General features: G+C 50.8%; 1 protein-coding gene across 1 annotated transcript in view; it reads right to left on the reverse strand.

Moving 5' to 3' along the window:
* The window catches only part of SPPL3 (signal peptide peptidase like 3), a 574818-nt gene that overhangs the window by 271564 nt on the left and 277102 nt on the right, over positions 1-26152 (reverse strand). Inside the window, exon 4 of the mRNA XM_069619781.1 lies at positions 22956-23075. Coding sequence (XP_069475882.1) covers positions 22956-23075 — 120 coding nt within the window. The remainder of the gene's footprint in view (positions 1-22955; positions 23076-26152) is intronic.

Here is a 26152-nt window from a genome sequence, read left to right on the forward strand (position 1 = left end):
CTTAATAGTGCCAATTTGAAGGCCCGAATTTGCCAAATAAAGTAAGAAGGATAACACCGCAGGTGTACCACATGAAAAGGGTTCGATATTCTTTTCTCTGCACCAGCTGCAAAATTTATTCCAACGGCAGCAGTATAGAGTCTTAGTTGATGGTCTTCTCGCCGAAAGCAACACCTCCATGACGTCATCTGGAAGGTCCCAATCCTTTTACCTCAACCTTTCAGATACCAAGCGTGAAGGTTGAGGGTCTTGATGGCTGGATGGAGAACCTGACCTCCCTTCTGCGAGAGAAGATCCTCTCTGTACGGCAGACGAATTGGAGGACAGACTGACATGTCCAGAAGGTCCGGGTACCACGTTCTCCTGGCCCAATCCGGAGCAATTAGGATCATGGTCTTCCGAAACCTTCTCAACCTCCTGATCATTTGAGGAATGACAGGGTCCGGAGGAAACGCGTACAGAAGTGGGAACTCCCAGTCCACTACGAACGCGTCTCCTAGAGCTCCTCTCGGGGGAAATTCCCTTGAGCAAAATCTGTCGCGCTTCCTGTTGATACTGGTGGCAAACAGATCTACTTGAGGGGTTCCCCAAAGAGCGAAGATCTCTTGAAGGACTTCCTGAGCTATCTCCCATTAGTGGGAGACTGTTCTGCCTGCTCAGAGCGTCCGTTGTCAAGTTCTTCTCTCCGGCTAGGTGAATTGCCGAGAGATTCCTTCCTGAATTGCCCAAAACCAGAGCTGCATCGCCTCTCTGCACAGTGGCAGTGACCCTACGCCGCCTCTTTTGTTGAGGTAGTGCATGGCCACTGTATTTTCCGTCATTATCAGGACGTTTCTCCCCAGTACAGACGGCAGAAAAGCTTTCAGTGCCAGTCTGATGGCTCTCAGCTCCAACAGGTTGATGTGTAGTCTGAACTCCGATAGAGACCAACGACCGCTGATGGTCAAGTCGTTGGCATGGGCTCCCCACCCCGTGAGTGAGGCGTCTGTGACTACTGTTATCTCTGGCCATGGTTGCCAAAACAGTTCTCCTTTCAAGATGTTCTCTGGAGAGGCCCACCATTGAAGGTCGTGGGCTACCTTGTCTGGAATCCGGAGGAGATCTGTCATCCTCCCTGAGAATTGTGAAAACAGAGTCCTCAGTGGTCACTGAAGGGATCATTCTCAGGCGAGCCTCTGGCACAAGGAATATGCAGGATGCTATGAGGCCTAGCAACCTCAAAAAGTCGTAGGCTGGGAGACGTTGGCCATTTTGAAACCTGGTGACCATCTGCAGAATATCTTGAGCCCTCACCTCTGGTGGCGAGGCTTTTCCCAGGGACGTGTCCAGGACTGCTCCAATGAACTGGAGTCTCTGTGATGGTATCATCTGTGACTTCTTTAAATTGAGGGAGAAGCCCAGCCTATGAAGGGAGTGGCAGACATAATATAGTTGGATCCGAGCTTGTTCTGAAGAAACTGCTCTGATCAACCAATCGTCCAGGTAGGGGTAGACGTGAATCCCTTCCCTCCTTAGACTTGCAGCCACAACCGACATTAGCTTGGTGAAGACCCTCGGGGCGGAGGTTAGCCCAAATGGCAGAACTCGAAATTGATAAAGAGAGTTGCCAATTGCGAACCTCAGGTACTTCCTGTGCTTGGGATGGATAGGCACATGGAAATAAGCATCCTGAAGGTCCAGAGATACCAACCAGTCCTGAAGCTGGAGGGCCTGAAGGATCTGAGAGGGAGTTAGCATCTTGAACTTGTCCTTCCTGAGGAACTTGTTCAATTCTCGTAAGTCCAGGATGGGTCTCAGTCCTCCGTCTTTCTTTGGTATGAGAAAGTAGGAAGGGGGGGGAAGGGGGGGGAGGGGGGGGGGGGGGGGGGGGGGGAGTACCAGCCCTTGTTCCTGTCCGCTACAGGTACTGGTTCTATGGCACCTTTCTCTAGCAGGTCTACAACTTCCTGCAAGAGGAGCGGATCCGGCACTTTCAGAGAGCTGTTCCCCGGTGGATGTCTGAGGGATGCGTAGAAAAGGCAGACAGTAACCCTGGGCAACTGTCTCCAATGCCCAAGCATCTGACGTAATAGCCTGCCATTCCGTCAGATGGTGAGTTAACCTGCCCCCTACAGGTGTCTTGTGATGGGAAACCTCAGAGTGGTTTGGGAGCGGCTGATGCAGTTGCCGAAGGTAAAGCGGCTCCTGCGGCTTTCTTTCCTTCACCCCGTCCACCACGGGTAAATTTTCCTTGGCTTCTGAGTCGGCCGTCCTCTGCCTCTTCCATATGAGGAATAATAGCGAAAGGCCCTTCCTCTCCAAGAGGATCGTGAGGGACGAAAATTAGTTTTGCTGCTTTAGATGTTTTTAGTTATTTCAAACTGTCATCTGCCTTTTTACCAAATAGGGAAGAACCGTCAAAGGGCATATTTAAAAGTCTGGCCTGTACGTCAGAAGCAAAGCCAGACTTTCACAACCACGCATGCCTGCAGATTGTGGTACATGCCGCCATGGCCCTGCTGATACTGTCAGCAGAATCAATGCCAGTTTGAAGGGACTCACACATTGCATCTTTACCTTCTGATATTTAAAAATGCGTCCCTTTCTTCTCCTTCCAGTATGCAGTCAGCTGCCGATGAAGCACACTCCCAAAGGGTGTGGCTGAACCTAGCGAGCGTACTAGTTGCATTAATAGATTTTAAAGCCATGCTACAGGCTGAGAAGACTTTCTTAGCCATGGCATCATATTTTTTATCATCCCTATCCTGAAGAGCAGTGGGGTAAGCAGAAGTACTGCCTGATGAAGTTGCAGCCTGGACCACAAGACTCTCTGGAGTAGGGTGCTTAGATAGGTATTCAGGGTCAGCAGCAGATACCCTATATTCCGCTGACAACTTGTTAACCGCAGGGACAACTTCAGGAGTTTCCCAGTTAAAATATTTCTTTGTAAAGCAGAATGAAAGGGAACCACAGGATCCTCCTGTGGACCTTTATCCAGAATATCTGTGAGGTCATCCTGTTGAAAAACAGGTGAAGGCGCAGACCAACCCATGAACTCCATAATTCTTGACATTAGGGTTCTATAAGGGGTATCAGCATGTTCCCCTGGGTCTGGTTTGACCAATTCCACTTCTGGGGAAGTGTCTAGGCCACTTGCTTCCTGTAATGCATCCTGAAGGTCTTTCAATCTTCTTTCCTCAGAGGCAAAAGTCTCTGGTTCAGGTAATGTGGTCCTCTGCAGCCCAAAAGGCCTTTCTTGATCAGAATCTTCCCTTTCTTCAAAAATTGAAGTTAAGGGGGGATGCTCTGGTCTGTGAAATGGTATAAAACCCATCTCTAAGGCAGAGGGAGCCATCATCAGTGGTCTTGAAAAGGTCGATGTCGTCGACGCCGATGTAAAAATCCTCGAAGGCGCCGACAAAGGCGTCGAGAAAACTGGAAGAGGCCTCGAAGAACTCGAGAGGATTGGAATCCTGCTCGAGGATGTCGACGACATTCGACGTCGGGTCGGAGGCTCTCGGAGTAACCGTTGGCTGTGGAGTAGCCGTGGGTCTTTCTTTTATCGGCGTCGACTCAATCGACGGATGCATCGAAGAACCCTTCGATAACGGCGTCGATCTATGCTTCGAAGGGGCTTTCGACGATGGCGTCGAAGATGCTTTACTTCTCGATGGCTCATGGCGCTTTCGGGTCGACTCTTTCGCCGGGTGCTTGGACTCGCGGCGTTTAGATTTTTTTTTTGGCTTTTCACCCGGGGTATCGCCCTCAGCTGACTGGGACGAGGCCGCTTTCTCGAAGACGCTTAGCATCTTTTTTCTGAATTCCTCCCACTCAGCTTGAGAGCTGTGTTTAGTGGGGCAATTTACTCTTTCAGGGGAACTAGAAGACGACGATAAAGGGGATCTTTGTCTTTTTTTCGAGTGTCTAGACCTCGACGAGTGGTGGGAGCCACTTCGAGACCTAGACCGAGAATGCTTTCGACGGTGAGGAGACGAATGTCTCGACTCTACCGTGGAAACTTTCGAGGAAGTTAAAATTGACTTACCTCTCGAGCTTCCCCTAACGCTCCTTCAAGGCTTTCGCCGTCATGGATAGACGATACAGGAGCTGTCTTGGCAGACTCCTTGTCAGAGGACAGACCTTTGGCTTCTAGTTGTAACAGAAGTCTCCTGTGTCTGTCTTGCAGGGTTTTCGTGGAGAAAGTCCTGCAAATCGTGCAGTCCCTAAACAGGAAGGGCTTCTTGGTAGACTGAAGCTCAGCCATGCTGAGGAGAACTTTCACTCGAAGAAAAAGTGCCAAGACGACGTTACTCTCTTACCTGGTAACGTTCTTTCGATGGAATGGTCCGACGACTTATTCCATATATATGACAGTAATGACCACAGATGTGCTGCTTCGGAAAATCTTTCGGCATATGCGTCCTGCGTCTATGTCTATACGCTGTCCTCGAGGGCCTCCGTCGAGCCAACGTCAGTGGATGTTATAAGTAGGACGCACGACGCCCGTAGCCTCAGTTGTAGTTTTTTTCCCCAGAACGTGTGGCACCAAACTATTGCCAGTATGACCACAGAAAGCCTTGCGGAAACGTAAGCTGCAATCGCATAAGAAATTCTGTAGCGGGGCAGGTAGGGAGGGAGCGATATGGAACACGTCGGACCATCCCATCGAAAGAACGTTACCAGGTAAGAGTAACTTGTTCTTCGAGGGGATTGGGTCCTCCAACGTATTCCATATCTATGACAGACTCCCAAAGCAGTACCAACGTATGGAGGAGGGAAAACATTTAGAATATAGAATTTTACAATGCCCAATCAAACTACAGAGTAAAGGACCGCCTTACCGAAGGCCAGATCCTGCCCATGGATAGAATCTAGGGAGCAGTGTCGTACAAAAGTATGGACCGAAGCCCATGTGGCTGCTTCACAGATGTTACGAATAGGAACACCCCTCTGCAGGGCAGTAATGGCAGCCATACCCCTAGTAGAATGGGCCCATAAGCATACTGGAGGGGGTCCTTACCCGCCAAGCGGTAACATTCAGAAATTGCCAAGATAATCAATCTAGACAAAGTCTGCTTAGTAACAGCTTGTCCCAAACGGCTTCCAGCGTAACCAATAAAGAGATGATCGTCCAGTCTGACCCGGGACATGCAAGAAATATAGAAACTTACAAAGCTCTCCTAGGATCCAACCTATGGAGCCTCTCTTCTTCCTTACCAGGATGTGGAGGAGGATAAAATGCCGGAAGAACAACCTTCTGGCTTAAATGAACTCCGAGACAACCTTCGGAAGAAAGGAAGGACGAACTCGAAGGACAACCCTGTCCTTATGAAACAGTGAAGGGTGGCTTAACTGAAAGTGCCTGCAACTCACTCTGCGAGCAGAAGTGACCGCAACTAAAAACACAGTTTTAAGGGTTAACAGCCTCAAAGGACAAGAATGTAAAGGCTCAAACGGAGCACCCATAAGGAATTTCAGAACAAGGTTCAAATCCCAACCAGGCACCTGGAAAGGTGACGGCGGAAACGCATTAGTAAGTCCTTTGAGAAACGGAGAAATTAAAGGAATTTTGAAATAACACTACTCAGACGAGCGCTTAAATATAGACAGTGCCGCCAGGTAACCTTTAACCGTACCTACTTGCAGGCCCCTATGGTCCAACAAAGGCAAAAAAAACAAGAAACACATGAAAAAAGGATCCACATTCTTAACCCTGCACCAGTCGCAGAACTTTCTCCAACGGCAATGTTACAGGGACTTCGTTGCCGGCTGTCTGGCGAAAGCAACACCTCCATCACGTCTTCATGGAGGTCCCAATCCTTATACCTCAACCTTTCAGAAGCCAAGTGTGAAGATTGAGGGATCTGACCTCTGGATGGAGAACCTGACCCCCCTCCCATGAGAGCAGGTCGTCTCAGTAGGGAAGACGACATGGAGGGCAGATGGACAAGTCGAGAAGGTCCGGGTTACCACGTCCTCCGAGCCCAAACCGGAGCAATGAGGATCATCCGGGAACCGAACCTCCGCAGCACTTGCGGGATGACGGGGACTGGAGGAAACGTACAGCAGTGGGAAGGACCGCTCCACCACGAACGTGTCTCCTAAGGCTTCTTTTGGAGGAAATTCCCACGAGCAGAACCTTTCGCACTTCCGGTTGACACTGGAGGCAAAGAGATCAACCTGAGGGGTCCCCCAAAGGGTGAAGATCTGCAGGAGAATCTCCTGAGCCAGCTCCCACTCGTGAGAGGTCACGCTCTGCCTGCTCAGATTGTCCGCCATCTCGTTTCCGTCTCCGGCCGAAACTTCCTGCTGGATGGCCCAGAACCAGACTTGCATCGCCTCCCTGCACAGAGGAAGTGATCCTGCCCCCCCCCCCCTTTTTGTTGAGGTAGTGCATGGCCACTGTGTTGTGTCAGAATCGGGACATTCCTTCCATGCACAGTTGGCAGAAAAGCCTTCAGGGCAAGCCTGACAGCCCGCAGCTCCAACAGATTGATATGGAATCTGGACTCCGACGGAGACCAACGACCGCTGACTATCAACTCGTTGGCATAAGCTCCAGATCCCGTGAGGGATGCGCCCATCACGATCGGCACCTCAGGGCAGGGTAGCCAAAACTGAGCCCCCTTCATCAGATTGCCTTCGACGGCCCACCACAGAAGGTCCTGGGCGACTGAGGGCAGCACCTGAACGGGGTCCAACATCCTGCCGGAGGACTGCGACCACTGCATCTTGAGGGCCCACTGCAGAGATCTCATCGGCAACCTGGCCTCTGGCACCAGAAGAATGCAGGATGCCAAGAGGCCGAGCAACCTCAAGAACTCGAACGCCGGGAGACACTGGGCGTGTTGAAACTTGCACACCATCTGCTGAATGTGATGAGCCCTCACCTGGGGAGGAAAACACTGCCCCAGGGATGTGTCGAGCACTGCTCTGATGTACTGCAGCCGCTGGGTTGGCGTCATGGGATGACCAAGTTGAGGGAGAAGCGCAGCTTGTGAAGGGAGTGACAGGTGACAGACAGATGATCCAGGACTTGCTCGGGAGAGCGCGCCCTGATCAACCAATCATCCAGGTAGGGGTAGATGTGAATCCCCTTTCCTGAGATACGCTGCCACCACCACCACGAGTTTGGTGAAGACCCTCGGGGCAGAGGTCAATCGGAACGGCAGGAACCGAAACTGAAAGTGCGAGTCTCCAATCGTAAACCTCAGGTACTTCTTGTGCTTTGCATGGATCGGCACATGAAAATAAGCGTCCTTGAGGTCGAGAGACACCAACCAGTCCTGAAGTTGAAAGGCCTGGAGGACTTAAGAGTAACCATCTTGAACTTGTCCTTCCTGAGGAGCTTGTTCAAACCGCGCAAGTCCATGATGGGTCTCAATCCCCAGACTTTCTTCAAATCAAAAAATAAGGGGAATACCATCCCTTGTTCCTCTCCGCTACAGGCACCAGTTTTATGGCGCCTTTCTCCAGCAGGGATTGCATTTCGTGCGAAAGGAGCAGATCCAGACTCTTCAAAGAAATTCCCTGGTGGATTGTTGTGAGGCCTCTGAAGGAAGACAGTAGCTGTGGGCTATGATCTCCAGAACCCACACATCTGAAGTAATGGCACGCCACTCTACAAGATGCTGCGTCAGCCTTCCCCCAACCGGCGAACCATGGGACATGGCCTCATGACTGAGCTGAAGCGGCTGCGGCAGTGCCCGAGGGCAAAGAGGCAACTGCACGAGCAGCCTTGGCACCTCGAGTCCCCCGTTTTCCACCTCTGGCACTCCTACGGTTGCCCCTTTGACTTGCAGCTCCTCTCGATTTACTAAAGGATGAGTAATATCAAAAGGAACCTCCCCTACATTGCTGTCCCCTAGGACGAAAAGGCGGAGGTTGGCAAACTGCAGCGCTCAACGACTTTGCTGCAGCTTTGGAGGTCTGCAACCTCTCAAGGCTCTCGTCAGCCTTGCTGCCAAAAAGATGTTCACCATCAAAGGGCACGTTGAGGAGCCGGGCCTGCACATCAGGAGCAAACCCTGACTTCTGCAACCACGCAAACCTGCGTATTACAGTGCTCGCCACCATGGACCGGCTGACACAATCTGCCATGTCCAAACCAGACTGAAAGGCCTCACACATGGCATCCTTGCCATCCTGTACCATAGCCAGAAAACCATCCCGTTCCCCCCTTCGGGAATATGTTCAGCCGCCAATGAAAAACAGTTCCACAGAGTGTGCGTGAAACGTGACAAGGCACACACGGAGTTGGCTGCCTGTAAAGCCATACTTCCTGAAGAAACCACTTTCTTTGCCCAGCCATCAAAATGCTTGCCATCCCCATCAGTAGGGATGGTAGGGTACAACGCCTGCTTGGCTGGGGCCGTGGCCCCCTGCACCACCAAACTCTCCGGATTGGAGTGCGTGGTCAAGCAGCAGGGGTCACTACTGGCCGGATGGTATTTTCGCGGCGAAGACTTGCTCACTGCCGGGAGACTCTCCAGAGCAGTCCAAGCTGCAGCCACCCTTCTTTGCAAAGCCATATGGAATGGCAGTACCGGGTCAGTTGGAGGACCTTGGACGGGGATGTCCGTCAGGTCATCCTGCAGAAAATCCACAGGTGGCGCAGACCACCCCAAGTAATCCGTGACCCTCAACATAAGGCGCCGGTACGAGGACTCAGCATGGGTGCCAGGCTCAGGCCTAAGAACTCCACCTCTGGAGGGGTGTCCAGACCACTGGCGTTGTGCAGTGACTGACGCAGGTCTTCAATCTGGCTGTGACCAGACAAAATCTCGTCAGGCACCTCCTCAGAAATAAAATCCAGAGGTCGGAAAGAGGGCACAGAAAAAAGGGACAAAGATATTCTTAGCCTTAGCCAGAGCCTTTCTGGGAGGTTCCCCCGTGCCACGGGGTACCTCCGACAAAGCAGCCTCGAAAGGAGTCGAGGGCGTCGACAGAATCTGCGTTGAGCGAGGCACCAACAACTTTGATGGCCTCGACACAGGCCTCAAGGGCAGAGCCCTGAGTGTGTCCTTCGACAGCCTGGGCGCCAATGGCGTTGACATCCTTGGAGGCAGAGCCTCGACGACCTCGGCGCCACAGGCATCGATATCTTCCTCGAAGACTTCACAGGCTCCCGAAGGCGTACGTGTGGTGTCTCTAGCACGGTCACGGCCGCCGTCCTTCGACAGCACGGACGGACCGGAGTCCTGCGATTGAAAAATCCCCATCATCTCCTTTCGGAAGGAATCCCATTCCTCAGGAGTGGAATGCTTGTTGGGACAAGCAACTCGCCAATGGGCGGAGTCCTCGGACGAGGAAGGCGACCTGTGACGAAGAGGTAGAGGAATGGCAAGACCGACTCCTGGACAGAGACCCACCGGACTCAACGACGATGCAGAGAGTCGCCCCTCGAATCGTCCGTCGAAAGTCCAGTGGAGCGCGACTTCCAGGGCTTGGCCACCTTACCAACCGACAGCTTCTTACGCTCCCGCAAGGCCTTCGATGTAAGCGACTGGCAGTCGACAGTCATCCGTATCGTGGTCCTCCCAGAGGAACCAGAGGCAAGCGTTGTGCGTGTCCGTCAACGACATCTTGGACCTGCACACCCGACACTTAAAACCTGACCGCTCGGGTGGAAGAAGCCGAAGACATCATTTCAATACACAAACGAACAGGTTCGAAGAACCAAAAGAACAGGATTCAGTAGAACCGACGTGCACCAAGATCTCCGAATCGAACACTTTCGCGGAAAAAACGGAACTGAGGCTATGGGCGGCATGCGTCCTACTTATAACATCCGGTGATATCAGCTCGACGGAGGCCCTCGAGTACAGCGTATCGACATAGGACGCAGAAAGATTTTCCGAAGCAGCACAGCTGTGGTGATTACTGTCATAGATATGGAATACGTCGGAGGACCCAATCCCCTCGAAAAACATTTTCCAGAGCCCAAAGGCTCAGACTAGAAAGCCCCTAAAGAGGGGAAAGCAGTAGAATATATCATGAAAATATAAACTATATACAAATTCGAAAGCTTAGAGAGCTGGAGGATTCCTTCTGTCCGAGACTGCGGTGAGAAATCTGAAGATGGCTGACTGGGGCGGAGCTTAAACCCTGTCACCTCATTAGTTGGGGTCATAAAGGACCAAAGTGAGGTGGAGGGACTACACAATAGAATGGTTCATAGGCCACAATGGAGTATTTACCTGCATTCTCTAGGGGAGAAGGGATGTATATTAAAACATTGTAATAATCATTTTTATCACTGAGGATTCCCAGTCTGTCCCAGTCGGACGACTGGGAATATTCAAGCATCTGAATCTATGAAAGAGCCAATGCTGGAGAAGTGTGGATTCCCAAAAGGAAGTGTTCTGAGTAGTGCTAAAATAATGAAAGGGCAAAACCTGCGCAAGAGCTCAATAACCAAGAGCAGGGTGACAAAGTGTGGTGCTTGCAAGTGAATAAGATCAAAATATGGAAGCCGTGAGGACTATGAACGTGAAGTCGGGCTGATCTCAACTACCATCTCAAATACTGATCTACAGTTTTTAGAGGTGGAAGGCAGGGACAGACTTGGTGCAGAAGTAATTGTGGCAGAGGTTGATGTAGTAATTAAACTGAAGCCAGGTAAAATGGCAGGTAAGAATTATTTCCTGGTGTATAACTTCTTTGCATCTGCCCTCTCCGTTGTATGACTTATTCTATGAATCCATATACAGTGATGACACCAGTCTTCTCACATCTTGAACACTGTACATATAGACTAAGTTGTAGCAGCTTGCTTTAACGATGAAAAAGCATTTAACCAAGTCGATTGGGATCACCTGAAGTTGGGAGGGAGAAGGGTCAAGACTGGGGTCTTTCTCACTTGCGGAGTCTGTGAAAGGGTTTCAACTAGGGGGCTACCCAAACCACTAACTTATGCCGACAAAGTGGTGTCTTAAGTACACAGCAGAGTTACTCCCCGAGTTGGAGCAGTTGCGCAATTACATTAAGATGTCCGATCGGAAGGTGGACTGGGGAAACGGTACAGTGCTACCTCCAAGACCGGTTTTATGGCAATTTCCTAGAAGTGGGTTGCAATGGTCCGGAGGTACAGTGACTAGGACGAAGTTCGTTGACGAATGGTAATTAATGTGTGTTAGCCAGGGCATTAAGGGAGATAATCAGGTGATCAGTCTATCTGGGGTATAATTGCATGGTGGCGCTCCCAAAATTGGTGTACATGTTAAGCACTCTACCACTCCCTTAGTTGGAAAAGGAAGTAAGGTGGCCTATAAGACATTTGAATATTTATGGGAATAGGGAAACGGGTGAAGTAGGTTTGGCAGGTCCCTCAGGGAGTGTGCCAAAAAGAGAGCGGCTTCCTGATCCTGAGGAATAATTACCATAGGGACTTCATACTGCAGGCAACAGGATTACTAGATTAAATCTTTAGAGCAGAAGGGTCCACTACTAGTTGAATTGAGAGAGCAAGCGTTCTAGACCCTATGAGTCCTTGTTGGCAATGGAGCACCACTTATTTCTGCGCTGCCACCCAGCAATCTGTCAGAGCTAGAGCGGACCACAAAGGTGTCAACTATAGGTTAAAACGTCATGCTTTGTTATGTAGCAAGCCAGCGATAATCGAAAATAGAAAACTGTATTGGAAGGTGTGAATATCAGTAGGTATTCTTATGATGAGGGATGTGGTGGTGCCCAAGGTTTAAATAAAAGCTTCCCAATAGCTAGGAGCATTCACATAATCAGATGTCCTCTCTTAATGCCCTCAATGTCATTTCAACACATGCAGTGTCTGACTTCACAGAAATTAGCTCCTTCTATCGGATAGGTATATAGCTGGTGCTCAACAGTCACTTGATTAAGGCAGTGGCGCCCAGGGTAGAAACTGGCAGGTATAGCAGGGCCTCGAGTAGCAACCGGTTTTGATGAAAATTGGATAAGTGTTAGGACAATTTTTCTGAAGTCCAACTAAGGCTTAGTAAAACCATTCAAATAAGGCAGTGCAAGACTACACTCTTAGTATAAGGCTGTACGACCCAAGTTCGCTTTAGCTTAGACAGAGCAGGCAGGTTCATTTTAGGAGGGAGAGAGGGCTGTAGAATCAGTACAAAGAAATTGTAATATAAATGGTCCAATGAAACTATGTATTGTAAAAAATAAATGCTTTATTTAAATACAATTAGGCCCAGATAAATCTTGGGGGAAAATGATTACCATCACAGGGTTGAGCACTCACTGTGATCCGAGCGTGATCTGTAGGTCGCAGGTTCGAATCCCGGCAAGGCCAACTCAGCCTTTCATCCTTCCGAGGTCGATAAATGAGTACCAATTTCAGTTGGGTGATATTGTATGTAAATATGTGCTCTGTAAAGCGCTTTGGATTACGGCTCTATATAAATAACACATTGTCATTATCATTATATCAACATATCAACATATTATGGGAAAACAACAGTATGCTCAAAGGCACAGACCAAAGCATACGTTATTTGGAACACCTAACAGAAGTTCTAGGGAAGTCAAAACCAATAGTTACTTATAGATTACTTTCAGAAATACCAGGATAGTAGACCCCATCAGTTGTACGTGGATGCTCAACAAGAAATCACATAGTAATATCAACTGGCCAATATACTTTTCTGATCAAGTGAAACACAGATTCTAGGAACAGTATAAATCTACAACTGATTCAGGATAACAGTCATTCTCGGGGAGTTGGACCTCGGGTGTAATATTCAATTACAGTTGCTTTTCAGTTCACAGACTAAGGGAAGAAATAACCAACGTATTTTAGGATAACAGTTCTACTCAAGGTAACATCTATACACTTTACAGGAGCAATCAGCAACTTAAAGGTAGGCATAAACCGAAGACTGTCGTCTACAACAGACCAGGGAAATCAAAACCCAGTGTTACACTTTACAACTCACTTATTCTAGGTAGCTAAAACCTAAGGAACAAGTTACTTACCTGTAACTGTTGTTCTCCAGCATGGGTCTGGCATGGATTCACATGCTCATGAATATTCCCCGTCGTCAGGCTGGGAATCCTCGGTAAAGAAAAAACCAGTATCAGTTTCGTTTCTGATCTGTCTTTCGTAGCAATAACCAATCACTGGTCTCTGCGTCATACTGACCACAGCCAATGACTGCCCTCTACCTAAGCACCGCCTCTGGCAGCCATCTTCAGATTTGGAAGCACGTGAAGTGGCAGTATGACCAAGTGAAGAGCCGCAGAGGGGTAGGCGGGAGGGTTCGCATGTGAATCCATGCCAGACCCATGCTGGAGAACAACAGTTACAGGTAAGTAACTTGTTCCTTCTCCAGCATGGGGTCTGGCATGGATTCACATGCTCATGAATAAAGAATACATAGCAGTACACACATGCACAACCACGGGAGGTGGCAAAGGCTCAACATTAAGCATCACATCAACTCAACATTAAGCATCGTACCTCCTCACCAGGCTCACCTCAGGCGAACAGGTTGCGCAGCACTGCTTGGCCGACCCTGGACTCCTCCCTGGAATCCCGGTCGACGCAGTAGAATTTCGTGAAGGTGTGCGTCGACCTCCACGTAGCAGCCCTGCATATGTCCAGCAGGGGCACACCAGATAGGAACGCCGTGGTAGCTGCGATCGCTCTGGTGGAATGGGCTCTCGGACGGCCAGGCAGCGGTCGGTTTGCCAACCGGTGACAGTACATGATACAGCCGGAGAGCCATCTGGAGATGGAAGCCTTCGAGAGAGCCTTCCCCTGATTGACAGGTCCAAAGTTCACAAAGAGTTGTGACGTCTTCCGAAAACCCTTCGTGCGATCCACGTAGAACTTCAGCGCTCTAGCTACATCCAGCGAGTGCAAAGTCCTCTCAGCCGGCGACGAAGGCGACGGGAAGAACACAGGTAACACCAAGGGTTCGTTGAGATGGAAGTCCGACGGTACCTTGGGCATGAAGGAGGGGTGCGTCCTGAGCACTACCCTCGTGTCGTGGAAAGTCAAGTACGGGGCCTTGCAGGAAAGGGCCTGGATCTCACCCACTCGTCGTGCGGAGGTGATGGCCACGAGAAAAGCTGTCTTCCACGATAGAAACTTCAACGGGGCCGAGTGCAGAGGCTCGAACGGAGGTCCCATGAGCTTGGTCAGCACCACGTTGAGCTCCCACGCCGGGGCCGGAGCCTTCACCGGCGGGAACGATCTGAATAGTCCCTTCATGAACTCTTTCACCAGACGATGAGACCACAAGGACGTCCGACCCGTGGTTCTGGTGTATCGGGAGATCGCAGCAAGATGAATCTTGATGGACGCGTGTGCCAGTCCAGCTTTGGCCAGCGTCAGCAGGTACGGCAGTACTTGGGGAGCCGTAATCCGTAGAGGGTTAATCTTCTGTGCGTGGCACCAGACAGAGAACCTCTTCCATTTGTGTCCGTAGCATTTAAGAGTCGAGGACGCCCTGGCCTTTGCAAGAACCTCTCTGCAATCGGCCGGTATGTCGTATCCTCCAAACTCTAGCGCTGCAGGAGCCAGGCCTGCAAGTTCAGCGACTTCGGGTCGTGGTGGAGGATGGCGCCTCCTTCCCTGGAGAGTAGGTCTGCGTCCGCCGGCAGCTTGATCGGCGGGGACGCTGACAAGTCCAGAAGGTCCGGGAACCATATCTGCCTCGGCCACGCAGGTGCGACGAGGATCATCCTGCACCGTGACCTCTTGAGCTGGTTGACGAGCCGGATTAGCAGAGGCAAGGGAGGGAACGCGTAGAGGAACAGGCCCTCCCAGGGGAACGAGAAAGCATCGCCCATGCTCCTCGTCTGGGGAAACCTGCTGGCGAACCTCCGGCACTTGGTGTTCGTCGCCGTCGCGAACAGGTCGATCTGGGGTGTGCCCCACCGTCGGAAGAGGCGATCCACTAGATCCTGCCGTAGTTCCCACTCGTGGCACGAGCGCAGCTCCCTGCTGAGTGAGTCGGCGATGGTGTTTTTTATCCCTGCCAGATGAAACGGCACCAGAAAAATCCCTTGGGCGACGGCCCAATGCCACAGGTCCTGCGCCTCCTTGGACAGCGCTGGGGACCTGGTTCCGCCCTGTTTCCTGATGTAAAACATGGTGGTGGTGTTGTCGGTGAAGATCCTCACCACCTTGCCCTTCAGGGACGGAAGGAAGGACCTGAGGGCCCAAAACACTGCACGGAGCTCCAGGACGTTGATATGCAGGGACTTCTCCGTCGGGAGCCAGAGTCCCCTCGCGTGCAGATTTTCGGTGTGCGCTCCCCACCCTTCCAGGGAGGCATCCGTGGTCACAGTCTCCTGGTGGGCTGGGGTCTGGAAGTCCATGCCCGCCGTCAGATGCGCGCGGGTGCCCCACCACCGTATCGCTCGCCGGAAACTCTCGTCGAGCTTGATCCTTTCCTCGAAGCTGCCCGTCGTCTGGATCCAGCGCGCATCCAGGAATTCTTGCAACGGGCGCATCCGGAGCCTGCACATGGGAATGAGGTAGATGCAGGAAGACATCATCCCGAGGAGGGACTTGATGGATCTCACTTTGGCCGCGTCGGCCACCAGCATCCGTTGCACCTTGCCCAAGATGGTCCTGGTCCTCTCCTCCGACGGGGAGGCCAGAAGGGACACTGTGTCGAGCCTCGCTCCCAGAAACAGTGCGACTTGCGCGGGCACCAGGTGGGATTTGGTGTAGTTCACGGAGAATCCCAGGTCCGTGAGGAGTTGGACGGTCCTTGCCGTGTGGACCACGGCGAGCTCCTTCGTCTTGGCGCGGATGAGCCAGTCGTCCAGGTAGGGGTAGACGTGAATCCCCTCGCGGCGCAGCTGCGCCGCCACCGGTGCGAGGCACTTGGTGAATACCCTGGGTGCCGACCGCAGTCCGAAGGGAAGGGCTTTGAACTGGTAATGCCGCCCTTGGACCACGAACCTGAGGAATTTCGGTGCCCCTTTAGGATTGGAATGTGGAAGTAGGCATCCTCCAAATCCAACGACGACAGGAAGTCTCCTTCCTCCAGTTGACCCAGGACGTGCTGTAAGGTGACCATCCTGAACTTCTGCGCCTTGATGAACTTGTTCAGCCGTCGCAGGTCTAGGATGGGGCGCCATCCTCCCGTCTTCTTCTTCACGAGGAAGTACCGCGAGTAGACTCCGGAGCCCCGAAGCCTCTTTGGGACGAGTTCGATGGCGCCCTTTCTGAGCATCGCCTTTACCTCCAGGAGAAGTTGAGGGACGTGAAGTTCTCTCCTGGCCACGGGGGGGACGCGCGGGCACCTTCTTTGAAACTCGAGCGCGTGGCCCCGGGCCAGGGCATCCAGCACCCAACGGTCGGTGGAGATGGACTCCCACACGCTGACGAAGCCCGCCAGCCGGCCTCCCACCGGGGTGCTTCGGTGGGGGCCCGACCCCACGGCCGGTTCAATCCTGCTTGGACGCGGCCTTGCCGCCTTGATTTCCTTGGCGACGACGGCGGGGTCCGCTAGACTTGCCTCGTCCTCTGTAGGCCTCTTGCGACGACGAGCGGGCCGCTTGACGGTAGGAAGCGAAACCGCCACCGGAACCTTTGGAGGCGCCCTTGCCTCCGCCGCTCCGAAAGGGCGTCCGTCGTTGCTGCAGGACTCCCAGGGCCCGGGCCGTCTCAGTATCCGCCTTGATGGCCTGGAGGGAATCGTCCACCGTCTTCCCAAACAGGTTGTTCCCGTCGAAGGGCATGTCCAGGACTCTGGTCTGGACGTCCTGCCGAAAATCCGTAGCTTTGAGCCATCCACGACGTCGAAGGCAAACGCCGTTGCCTAGCTGGCGGAACCCCGCGTCGGCGATGTCCGTCGCCACGGTGATGGCGTGGTCCGAAGCCACTTCGCCTTCCTGGAGGATCTCAAGGGCCTCAGCCCTCTTGTCGTCCGGCAGAAAATCCAGCAGGGGAGCCATCTTGTACCAGAGCTCCCTGTCGTAGCGGGCCACGATAGCCAAGGCGTTGGCCGCTTTAATCGTCGTCGCTGCCGACGAGATGACTCTACGTCCCATAGCATCCAATTTCTTTCCCTCGCCGTCCGGCGGGGAAGTCGATGTGGAGGCCGCACCCCCCCCCGCTTTCTTCCTGGCCGCCGCGGAGACGACGGAGTCCGGGGTAGGCTGCGCCCGGAGGCATAGGGGGGCCGTGTCCGGGACCCGGTACTTCTTCTCGTACCGGTCTCTTCTAGCTGGCGTCGTGGAAGGGTTCTTGAGGAGGGAAAGACCCTCATCCCAAATGTCGTCCAACAGAGGCACTGCGAGGACCGTCTTCCTCTTGGCCTCGCGCCGCTGATAAAGGAAGCCTTCCTTTTTCTTCTCCTCGGGGCAGAGTTGAAAAAGCTCGGAAGCCCTGGAGATCATGGAATGGAAGGATCCGATCTCGTCGGGCGGAGAAGCCCTGGTGGGGGGCGACGACGGAAAATCCTCGTCGTATGCCTCGTCGTCCGTACCCGTCGCTGCCGTGTCAGTCCCCGTATCATCCCCTCGGGTGGACGGGGAGGAGGGCTGGACGGGGCGCGACGGTTGAAAAGGAGGTGGAGGATGGATCCTTCTTTTCTTGGCAGGGGGAACACCAGAAGGTCCCGGTTCTGGATCCCCCGACGGGAGAGGTTCCTCCGTCGGTAACGGTAGCCTCGTCCTTATCTCAGTGCATAAGGACTGTATGGCCAACAAAATGGCCGCCGAGTTGTCTCGCGGCGCTGGCAGAGGGGAATCCGACGGGCGAGCAGGGGCCCCGTCGGCATCCTCGACGATGTCGTCGTCGTCGCCTGCGTCGGCACCCATTCCGACGGGCTGGTCTTGTTCCACGCCTAGGCCGTGGCTTAAGACCTCGACCAGCTCTTCTTCTGAGGTTGAGGCCGAATCTACGACGACGCCCTGCCCCCCCTTCTTCTCCACGGAGGTTTCCACGGGGGTCCTATCGATGGGCATAAAAGAAGACTCCCTCCGAGGAGGCAGGGAGATTCTGGGCCCTGAGGTCGCCACCACTGGAGTAGCCTCCACAGGCTGGGCCAGGGCCGCCGCGACCGTTTCGATAGAGGGCTTGGTCGGATGGATCAAGGCCTTCACCACCCTAGGTGCGCTCACCGCCTTGTCCTTGAGGGAGGGGGCACTGCCACGCTCCTCCTCTGCCTTCGAGCTCGACCGGGGCCTCTCCAGGAGCTTCGCCGGGTGCTCGGCCTTCCTCTTACCCGACCCAGAGCGTTGGCTCGTGTTGATGGTGCCGGGGAGGGTGCGCCCTGCCTGGCGCCCGTAGAGCCCGACCGTTCGGCGCTCCCGGTGCCAGCGGACTCGCGGTGCTTGGCCTTATGTTGGGCCCCCGTCGCCGGGGCGCCCTCAAAGGTCTTAGAAGACCGCTCGGATTTCTTCTTCTTCTCGCCAGACGGGCTCTTACCCTGCAGCCAGTTGGCGAGACGTTGATGACGGTCCTTCATGGTCCGTTCCGACATGTCGCCGCAAAACGCACAGTCCTTCTCCACGTGCGTTTTGTCCTCATGAAGGCAGTAAAGGCAGAAAGAGTGTTCGTCCTCCTTAAAGACGTTCTGCAGCTGGCATCCAGGGCAGACCCTGAACAGCTTTCCGGGCGTCGAGCTTCCCTTCTCCTGGGCCATCTCCGAGACCGGGCCTGAGAAGCTTCTGGAGTCCTCCGAAGCGTAGCTCGACGAAATCTTCACCCTTGAGGGGCACAGATGAATCCGACACGGGTCCCCGTAGATCGGATGTAGTATCGGTGGAGCTTGAGGCTCTTTGACCGAAGAATCGAAGTTTTTGTGAAAAAAGCGCGAAAAAATAGCACTAACGCTCGAGAGCAATAGCACGAGGATCCCAACACATGAACGTGCGGTAAAAATCTGAAGATGGCTGCCAGAGGCGGTGCTTAGGTAGAGGGCAGTCATTGGCTGTGGTCAGTATGACGCAGAGACCAGTGATTGGTTATTGCTACGAAAGACAGATCAGAAACGAAACTGATACTGGTTTTTTCTTTACCGAGGATTCCCAGCCTGACGACGGGGAATATTCATGAGCATGTGAATCCATGCCAGACCCCATGCTGGAGAATGCAGACTTATTCTGGACAGGCTAACGGCAAGTCAGGGGAAGCAAGACCAAGTTTGGGAAACTCATACATTTATTCTAACAGGTATAGTAAAGTGAAACCAACACCATTACTTTTGGGAAGCGGCACGACCAAATCACAGGCGAGTAATATAACCTTACATCTACTCTGTTAGAATGGCGAAACAGTTTCTAAGGAAAGAAAGGATGTTACATATACTTTTCAGAATGGCAAAACATTTCTACTGCAAGTAAAAAACCTTATATCTACTTTTCAGAATGGCAGAAAATGTCTAAGTTAAGTATTAACTATTGCGACTGTTCACTCTAAGAGTTACAGTTAACAACCAACCAACTTCTTTTGCAAGTAACTTTTAAACATGTATTCTCTTTTCTAGGCAAAAGGCCCAATCCTTAGAGGTCTTTCCCTTATTCGTGGAGCATGAGTGTTCTCAATGGCAGAAGGGGGGGGGGGGGGGGTCACTAGGGTCTAGTGTCCAACAGGCAGGCCAGGATAGGATCTTCAGTAGAAAACGTCAGAGTTCCTAAGGAAGACTGAGAACAAGTAAGTACTTTAGAGTTAGTTGAGGGTAAGGTTCCAGGGGCTTCACAGAAGACACCCTAAGAGGATCCCAGCAGGGGCCTGGGTGCACTGGACGAGAGAACGCCCAATCACAGAAAAGAAAAAAAAAAAAGAAAAAAAAAAAAACTACCCAGGAATCACAAGAGGCTTAAAGTAGGTAAATACCCAAGACAGCACAGTACCTCAGCACAGAAGATTGTGCAGCAGGAAGACTTCAGGATCTGCAACCAAAAACCCAGTCGTTGAATTCCTTCATCAAGAAGACAGGACACTGGAAGGACATATGCAGTACGAATCACGGGGAAGGCTCTAGGCAAGATTTTCTTCGCGGCTGGATGTGGCTCTGTGGATTTTGCACCGTTTTCAGGAGCACAGAATACAGCTGGTAGGATTCTCGTTGTGTGCAAGGTCCAGCACTATGGTGAGGGGACTTGTTGGACTTGAATCGTGCCTCTGGAGATCCAGCAGGATGTCCACGAAGTTTCAGCAAGATTTGGAATATCGTGCACCGCACAGTGGCTCGAGGTCCCTGGGTATTGTAGCCACACATGGTCGCAGCACAGTGTAGGATGGCTCAAAATCTAGGTCTTGAGTCTAGTCGGTCTCACCAGGCTCTGGGTCGGGGTTGTTCATTCCGGAGTTCAGGTCCACTGGAAGGAAGGTCTAAAGCAGGCTCTGGTTACACAGCAGGCTCTCCAGTCGCTGGAAATCATTTCAGCTGCCTATTCATCTTCCTCTTCAGTTTTGGTTCCAGTGGTAGACTACCTCTTCAGCTTCCAGGATCAGACTTTTATACAGAAAACCAACCTATCAAACCGCCTTGCAACATTAAAACTTGGGGTGTTGGCAATCCTTTTAGGACAGCCAGCCTCCCAGTTTGAACTGGAATCGCGCACTTATGGTGGAAGACTAAGGGCCTCAGAGCTTTGGGCTCCTCCCTCGCTTCCAGCCTTCACAGACACTCTGGAGCCTGGGCAGAGAGTCCACAGGAATCTTGCTGAAGATACAAATCACACAAAGGAATTTCCCACCTTGGATGTCAGGGGAAGGAACACTTAGATGGTGAAAAAACAAGACACAGGCCATTTTGGTAAAATTAGCAGACATGGGTGCCTTTACCGGGGTTGTGCAAACAGCCCGTGGTAAAGGTGCACCGAATTAATAAAAGGTATCACTGCCACCAGTATACCAATAAAGGTAAACTTGTCCCTGTAACAGAATAGTTTGTGAAAGGGGATATATTGCATCTCCCCAGCACTCCACATAAGGTGTGCAGTGCTGGTTTCACCAAACAAAATGTAAAATGGTATCCAAAGATCCTTAATACTCTTGGGAACTTTAGTTGCCAAAAGGTTGTCAAAGAGGATAACTTTTTAAAGACATGGGAGAGTCATAAAAATGACACCTATAAAAACAGATTCTGTGTGATGAAAAACATTCCCATTCAAAAGGTATAAGGAAAACTAACCCACCAGTAAAAGCAGAATATTCTGGGTTTGACACACGTCAGGTAAGATTTTCATACTAATGATAAATCTTCCTAACAGTATCTGTAAAACGTGTTAAAGCGAGTGGGCAGTAAGAGTGACTTGAACCTTCAGTCACACCTTGCAAAGGATCCCACAGAATAATTATTGGCCTCCTGTGAATAAGTTAAGTGTGTCCCTGCTAGACTTCGATGTTTGTTCTTATTCGGCCAGCGAGCCACAAGTTCTGGAGATGTATGAGGTTCCATCTCTAGCATCTCGCTAGTGACAACTGCTAACCCCTTACCTATATACAAGTATTATTGGCGATTCCCATCCATGCTCTGTGTTGGGTGCGTGCCAAAAAACCCCCTAAAAAAATCCAAATTTGTTAACTGCGCAAAACCTGTAAGACAGCATTTGAGGGCTAGATCAGTTGCATAAGCCTTCTTTCAAGATGTGAAATAACTTCGGTAGAAGTGGAAAATTAGGACTTTTGGGACTTTAATGATTTGTATGCTTTACCCACCCGTGGGCCACTTGCAGACCGATTTTGACTCAGAGGTTTGGGAATTCTGTGTTCTCCGTTTGCCCTGTTCCTCCCACTCGGTTTTAAGTTGTTGCTAGGTAGGTATAACTAACATGTGGCGTGCAGTCATTTTTGCTTTTTTGAAGATCAATTGTTGTCACAGAATCCCCTGGCAATTTAACAGAATACAGCTTGTGTTTTAAACTCTAATGTATCCCTGAAAACCAATAAAGAAAGAAAAGTTGCATTTGGCCGTTTCTCCCAGCATCAAGATTCCCTCAGTGCAATTAAATTGACATAGTGCAACAAAGAATTTAACAAAGCTTTAGAAACATTTGGAGAACTGACAGTTCTAGATCCACTGGATATAGGCATAATTGGAAACAAACTCTGGTCTCTTAACAGCAAGATAATAAATAACAGCACAAATTCCCCACAAAATATCACTATTTGTTAAGTTCTATAGTCCTTCAATTGTGTTTGTTCACCCATCACCGTCAACCCCACCTTCACAACTAATTGCTACTAGAGTGCATGAGGAGCATCTTCAGCCTTGAAGAGCCAGAAACTCACAGATGGTAAAGTCTGGCAAACAATGCTGCCTGGAGTTCAATGTGCAATTGGAGTTTGTATAGCTGGGTAATGTATCCTAGAGAAGGAAAAGGAAATGTCTTGTTGAGGGGCCTGGTCAACAAGACATTCCTAATCTGTTAGGTCGTTAACTTACTTAGCATTGCCTCTCAAAAATATGCAACTTTGAGATTGTCCCAAGCAAGTTAGACGCATACACCCCAAAGGATGCCAAATAATGTTAACATACAGCAGCTGTTAAATCTGTATGAGTCTGGTCTAGTGTAAAAGGAAAGCGAGCAAATGAGTTAGTGAAGATGTCTCCCCAAGACTAAATAAAGCAGTGGACCACTTCAACTGATGGAGTGACAATAGGGCATCGTTGTCCAATTTCTGAAGTGTCCAGCATCCATTCACATCTGCTTAAACATATAATTGTAGGAGTAATGTGAGTCACTACTGGGCAGACTATTTTTCTAGTTAGTATAATACATTGCAAGTACTGAAAGTGTATGGGCATCTACCCAGTCTTGAAAATGCTAGAGGATTTGTCATTTGATCACAAACTAAAATTTCAAAAGTTGCACTTAAATTTAAGCAGCCAGCACGTTCATCCAGGGAGATTCCAGGCACACCACCAGGCATCGCTTCCCATAACACTTTCAACTTGCCTTCCCACCCATTCCAATATAGTTTTTATTCTTGTTTGCGAGCCTCTAACAATTATATATTTTCATTACAAAACATGGATGTCAAGAAAGGAATGTAAATACAAATTTACCTGCAGTGCAAATTGTAAAAACTACTTGAACTGAATCAAAGAAGAAAAACATGACCAAGAGGGAGACCGAGGCTCCAATGGGAAGGAATAAAGCTTGCGTAGAATCTATGGTCTGGATACCTATGAGAGAAAAGAAGATCAGATTACCTTGCATGAACATCTTCGCTTGTCCTACGGCTCTGTAGGTCATTTACTCCCACAATACACCATTACATACACTTTTCACCACCCCTCTTGTCCCCTCCAAGCAGCAACACAATTAAGGTTACAGTAGTGATTGTTAACAGCAAGTACGTATCACCAAGACCACCTTTCAAGGAGAAGACTGCAGCAATCTTACCAGCACAAAATGCTTACAGATCTGCTACTCAATCTACAGGGATTCAGTGATTGACCGATATTTTATTTACTAGTAATCAGGCATTAATACATGAATTTACAGAACTGACATTTCAAGATGCATCATTAAGAAAGAGCAAAATATCTTAACATGCGTCATTCAAATTTGTATCCCTAACGTAACATGCACAGCTCAAAGACAAGCCTCTTCACCAAAGCAGGCCATACCAAGGTCTGGCATTTCAGTACAGGATGGGAAGGTGCCTTTAACACGCTACAACCCATTCTACAATGCTACATGTTGATGCTATAAACAGCTTCCAAACTGGACACTTTCATAAAGGACTGTGACCAATGAACTGATACAATTCAGGATGCAACAGTGCTACTCTTTTAGAAGTGGAGAACTAGTCTATTCATGCCTGATCAAAGTTATCAAAGCTAGATGATTACAATGTAAATTAGCCTGATCCATCACACTGACGACTGAGGGGGTTGCATGTAATCTTGTGCCGATAGGTAAAATGCGCTCGCTTGTCTATACCCTCCAAAATGTAATTCCTGGAGTGCGCAGGCGGTTGGAGGTCTGCCTGGCCTTGCAACACTGCTTCAACTCACTACACCCCCAGCCCCATCACCCTTTTAAGATTTATCCCTCACACCTTTCCATCTAGGTCTTTTGTGCTCAAGATGATTACTTCAGCAGGAATAATCGAACAGAAAAGACAGTCTGTCTGACCAATTTAATTCAGCAAGATCATACATCACAAACCGTGAAGAACTAAACCCCATTAGATTTTACTTGGATCAGAAGTTTGGTTTGACTTACCAGGTTACTCACCGTAGTGACCACCTTACTCCTAGTCCATAGTCCCCTTTCCTCCATACTTATGGGACATCTCTCCGTCCTGTGGGATGGGACCGTAGCACTTTGTAAAAAGCATCCACATTTTAAAAAAAAAAAAAAATTGTCCCTCTTTCCTGCGCGCGGCCAGGCACGCGGTCGTAACCCCGCCCACCTTGGCTCCGCCCCACACATCAGTCCTTTTCTATAGCAGGGTCAAAGACCCATTAGCAATAACAGAGGAAACTTATTAGAGGGGACGGCGGGCGGGCATATGGAGGAAAGAGGACTAGGTGTAAGGTGGTCACTACGGCGAGTAACCTGGTAATACTCCTACGTCCCGTCCCCTTTCCTCCATACTTATGGGAGATTCCCAAGCACTCCTTACAGGAACTATGGGTGGATGGAAATACCCCTTACTGAAAAAGGTTCTTCAGCACAGCCTGGCCGAACTGAGCGTCAGCTCTAGAGCTCATAGCGAGGCAGTAATGCTTACAGAAAGCAGATGGGGAGGCCCAAGTAGCCACTTTAGCAATGGACTCCCAGGGAACATACTTCTGAAAAGCAACCGCGGCTGCCTTGCCTCGCACCTGGTGTGCATAGATACCTTTAGGAGGTTTCAGCTTTTGGACGGTGAAAGATTCCGTGATACAGGCGGTAATCCATCTGGCAATAGATGCCTTAGACGCCGGCCTGCCCTGAGGCTTACCGAAGGTCACAAACAGTTGGGAAGAGCTCCGAAGCTCAGAAGTCCTGTCCAGGTAGAACCTAAGAGCTCTTCAGACATCCAGGCAGTGAAGAACCCTTTCCGCCTCCGAGGCAGGGTTCGGAAAAAAGACCGGAAGGGAAATCAACTGATTCAGATGGAATTCGGTCACTACCTTTGGTAGGAAAGCTGGGTTCGTCCGAAGGACTACTATGTCCTTGTGAAAGACCAAGAAAGGGTGCTCCACCGACAATGCCTGGAGCTCGCTCACTCTCCTCGCTGACGAAACGGCTACCAGAAAGGACACTTTCCAGGACACGTACTTGAGGTCAACCGTAGCCATTCGCTCAAAGGGTTTATGGTACAGCGCCGTCAGGACTACATTTAGGTCCCCAGGCGGATGCGGACTACGAACCGTAGGGTAGAGGTGTCAAGCCTGCAAAATGCCTCTTAACCACTGGGTTACTCAGAGAATAAGAGCATTAGCCTATAGCAAGATAAGCGTAAACCACTGAAAGGTAAGTTCTGCATGACAGAACGTAAACACCAGACTCTGCTAGGGAGGACACGAAGGACAGCACCGTGTCAATCGTAGCCACCCTTGGATCCAACTGCTTTTCCAAACACTAACGACAGAACCTGAGCCATTTACACCTGTATTGGGATCTGGTCGAGGGTTCCCCGACTGCCTGGATAATACACATGTTATCCGTAGACAAGTTAAAATGCTCTAAGACTTTAACTCAGACACCATGCCGCCAAGCCGAGTGATTGTGGGGAGGGGTGCCACATCTGCTGTTCCCCTTGATGAAGATCTGGGGTTACTGGTAACCTGATCAGCGGAAACACCAACAGGTGTTGAAGCTCTGAGAACCAAAAAAACTGGCCGGCCACCACGAGGCCATGAGCAGAAGGGAACAGTTCACAGAATTCTTCCGCTTCCCAATTGCTCGATGAACTAGAGGAAGAGGCGGGAAGGCGTAAGCTCTCATGTTGTGCCATGGAATCTCGAGAGCATCCCCCAGAGAGGAGGCTCTCAGCCCCCCTCTGGAGGCATACCGAGGAAGCTTCTTGTTTACCACTGTAGCGAAGAGGTCCACCTCCGGTGTGCCCCAACGCAAGAAAGTCCATGAGAGGACCTCCGCCTTCAACTCCCACTCGTAGCTGACCACTGTCCGCCGCATCCACTGTGACATTCAGCTGGCCCGGGATGTGCACCGCAAGCAGCCAGACGCCATGAAGCATGGCCCACTCCTGTATCTGGATGGACAGATCAACCAAAGGTGCCCACCCCGCAGGCAACAAAAC

This window comes from Ambystoma mexicanum, chromosome 10 (assembly GCF_040938575.1).
Source record: "Ambystoma mexicanum isolate Mex_15411 chromosome 10, UKY_AmexF1_1, whole genome shotgun sequence".
Taxonomy (NCBI): domain Eukaryota; kingdom Metazoa; phylum Chordata; class Amphibia; order Caudata; family Ambystomatidae; genus Ambystoma; species Ambystoma mexicanum.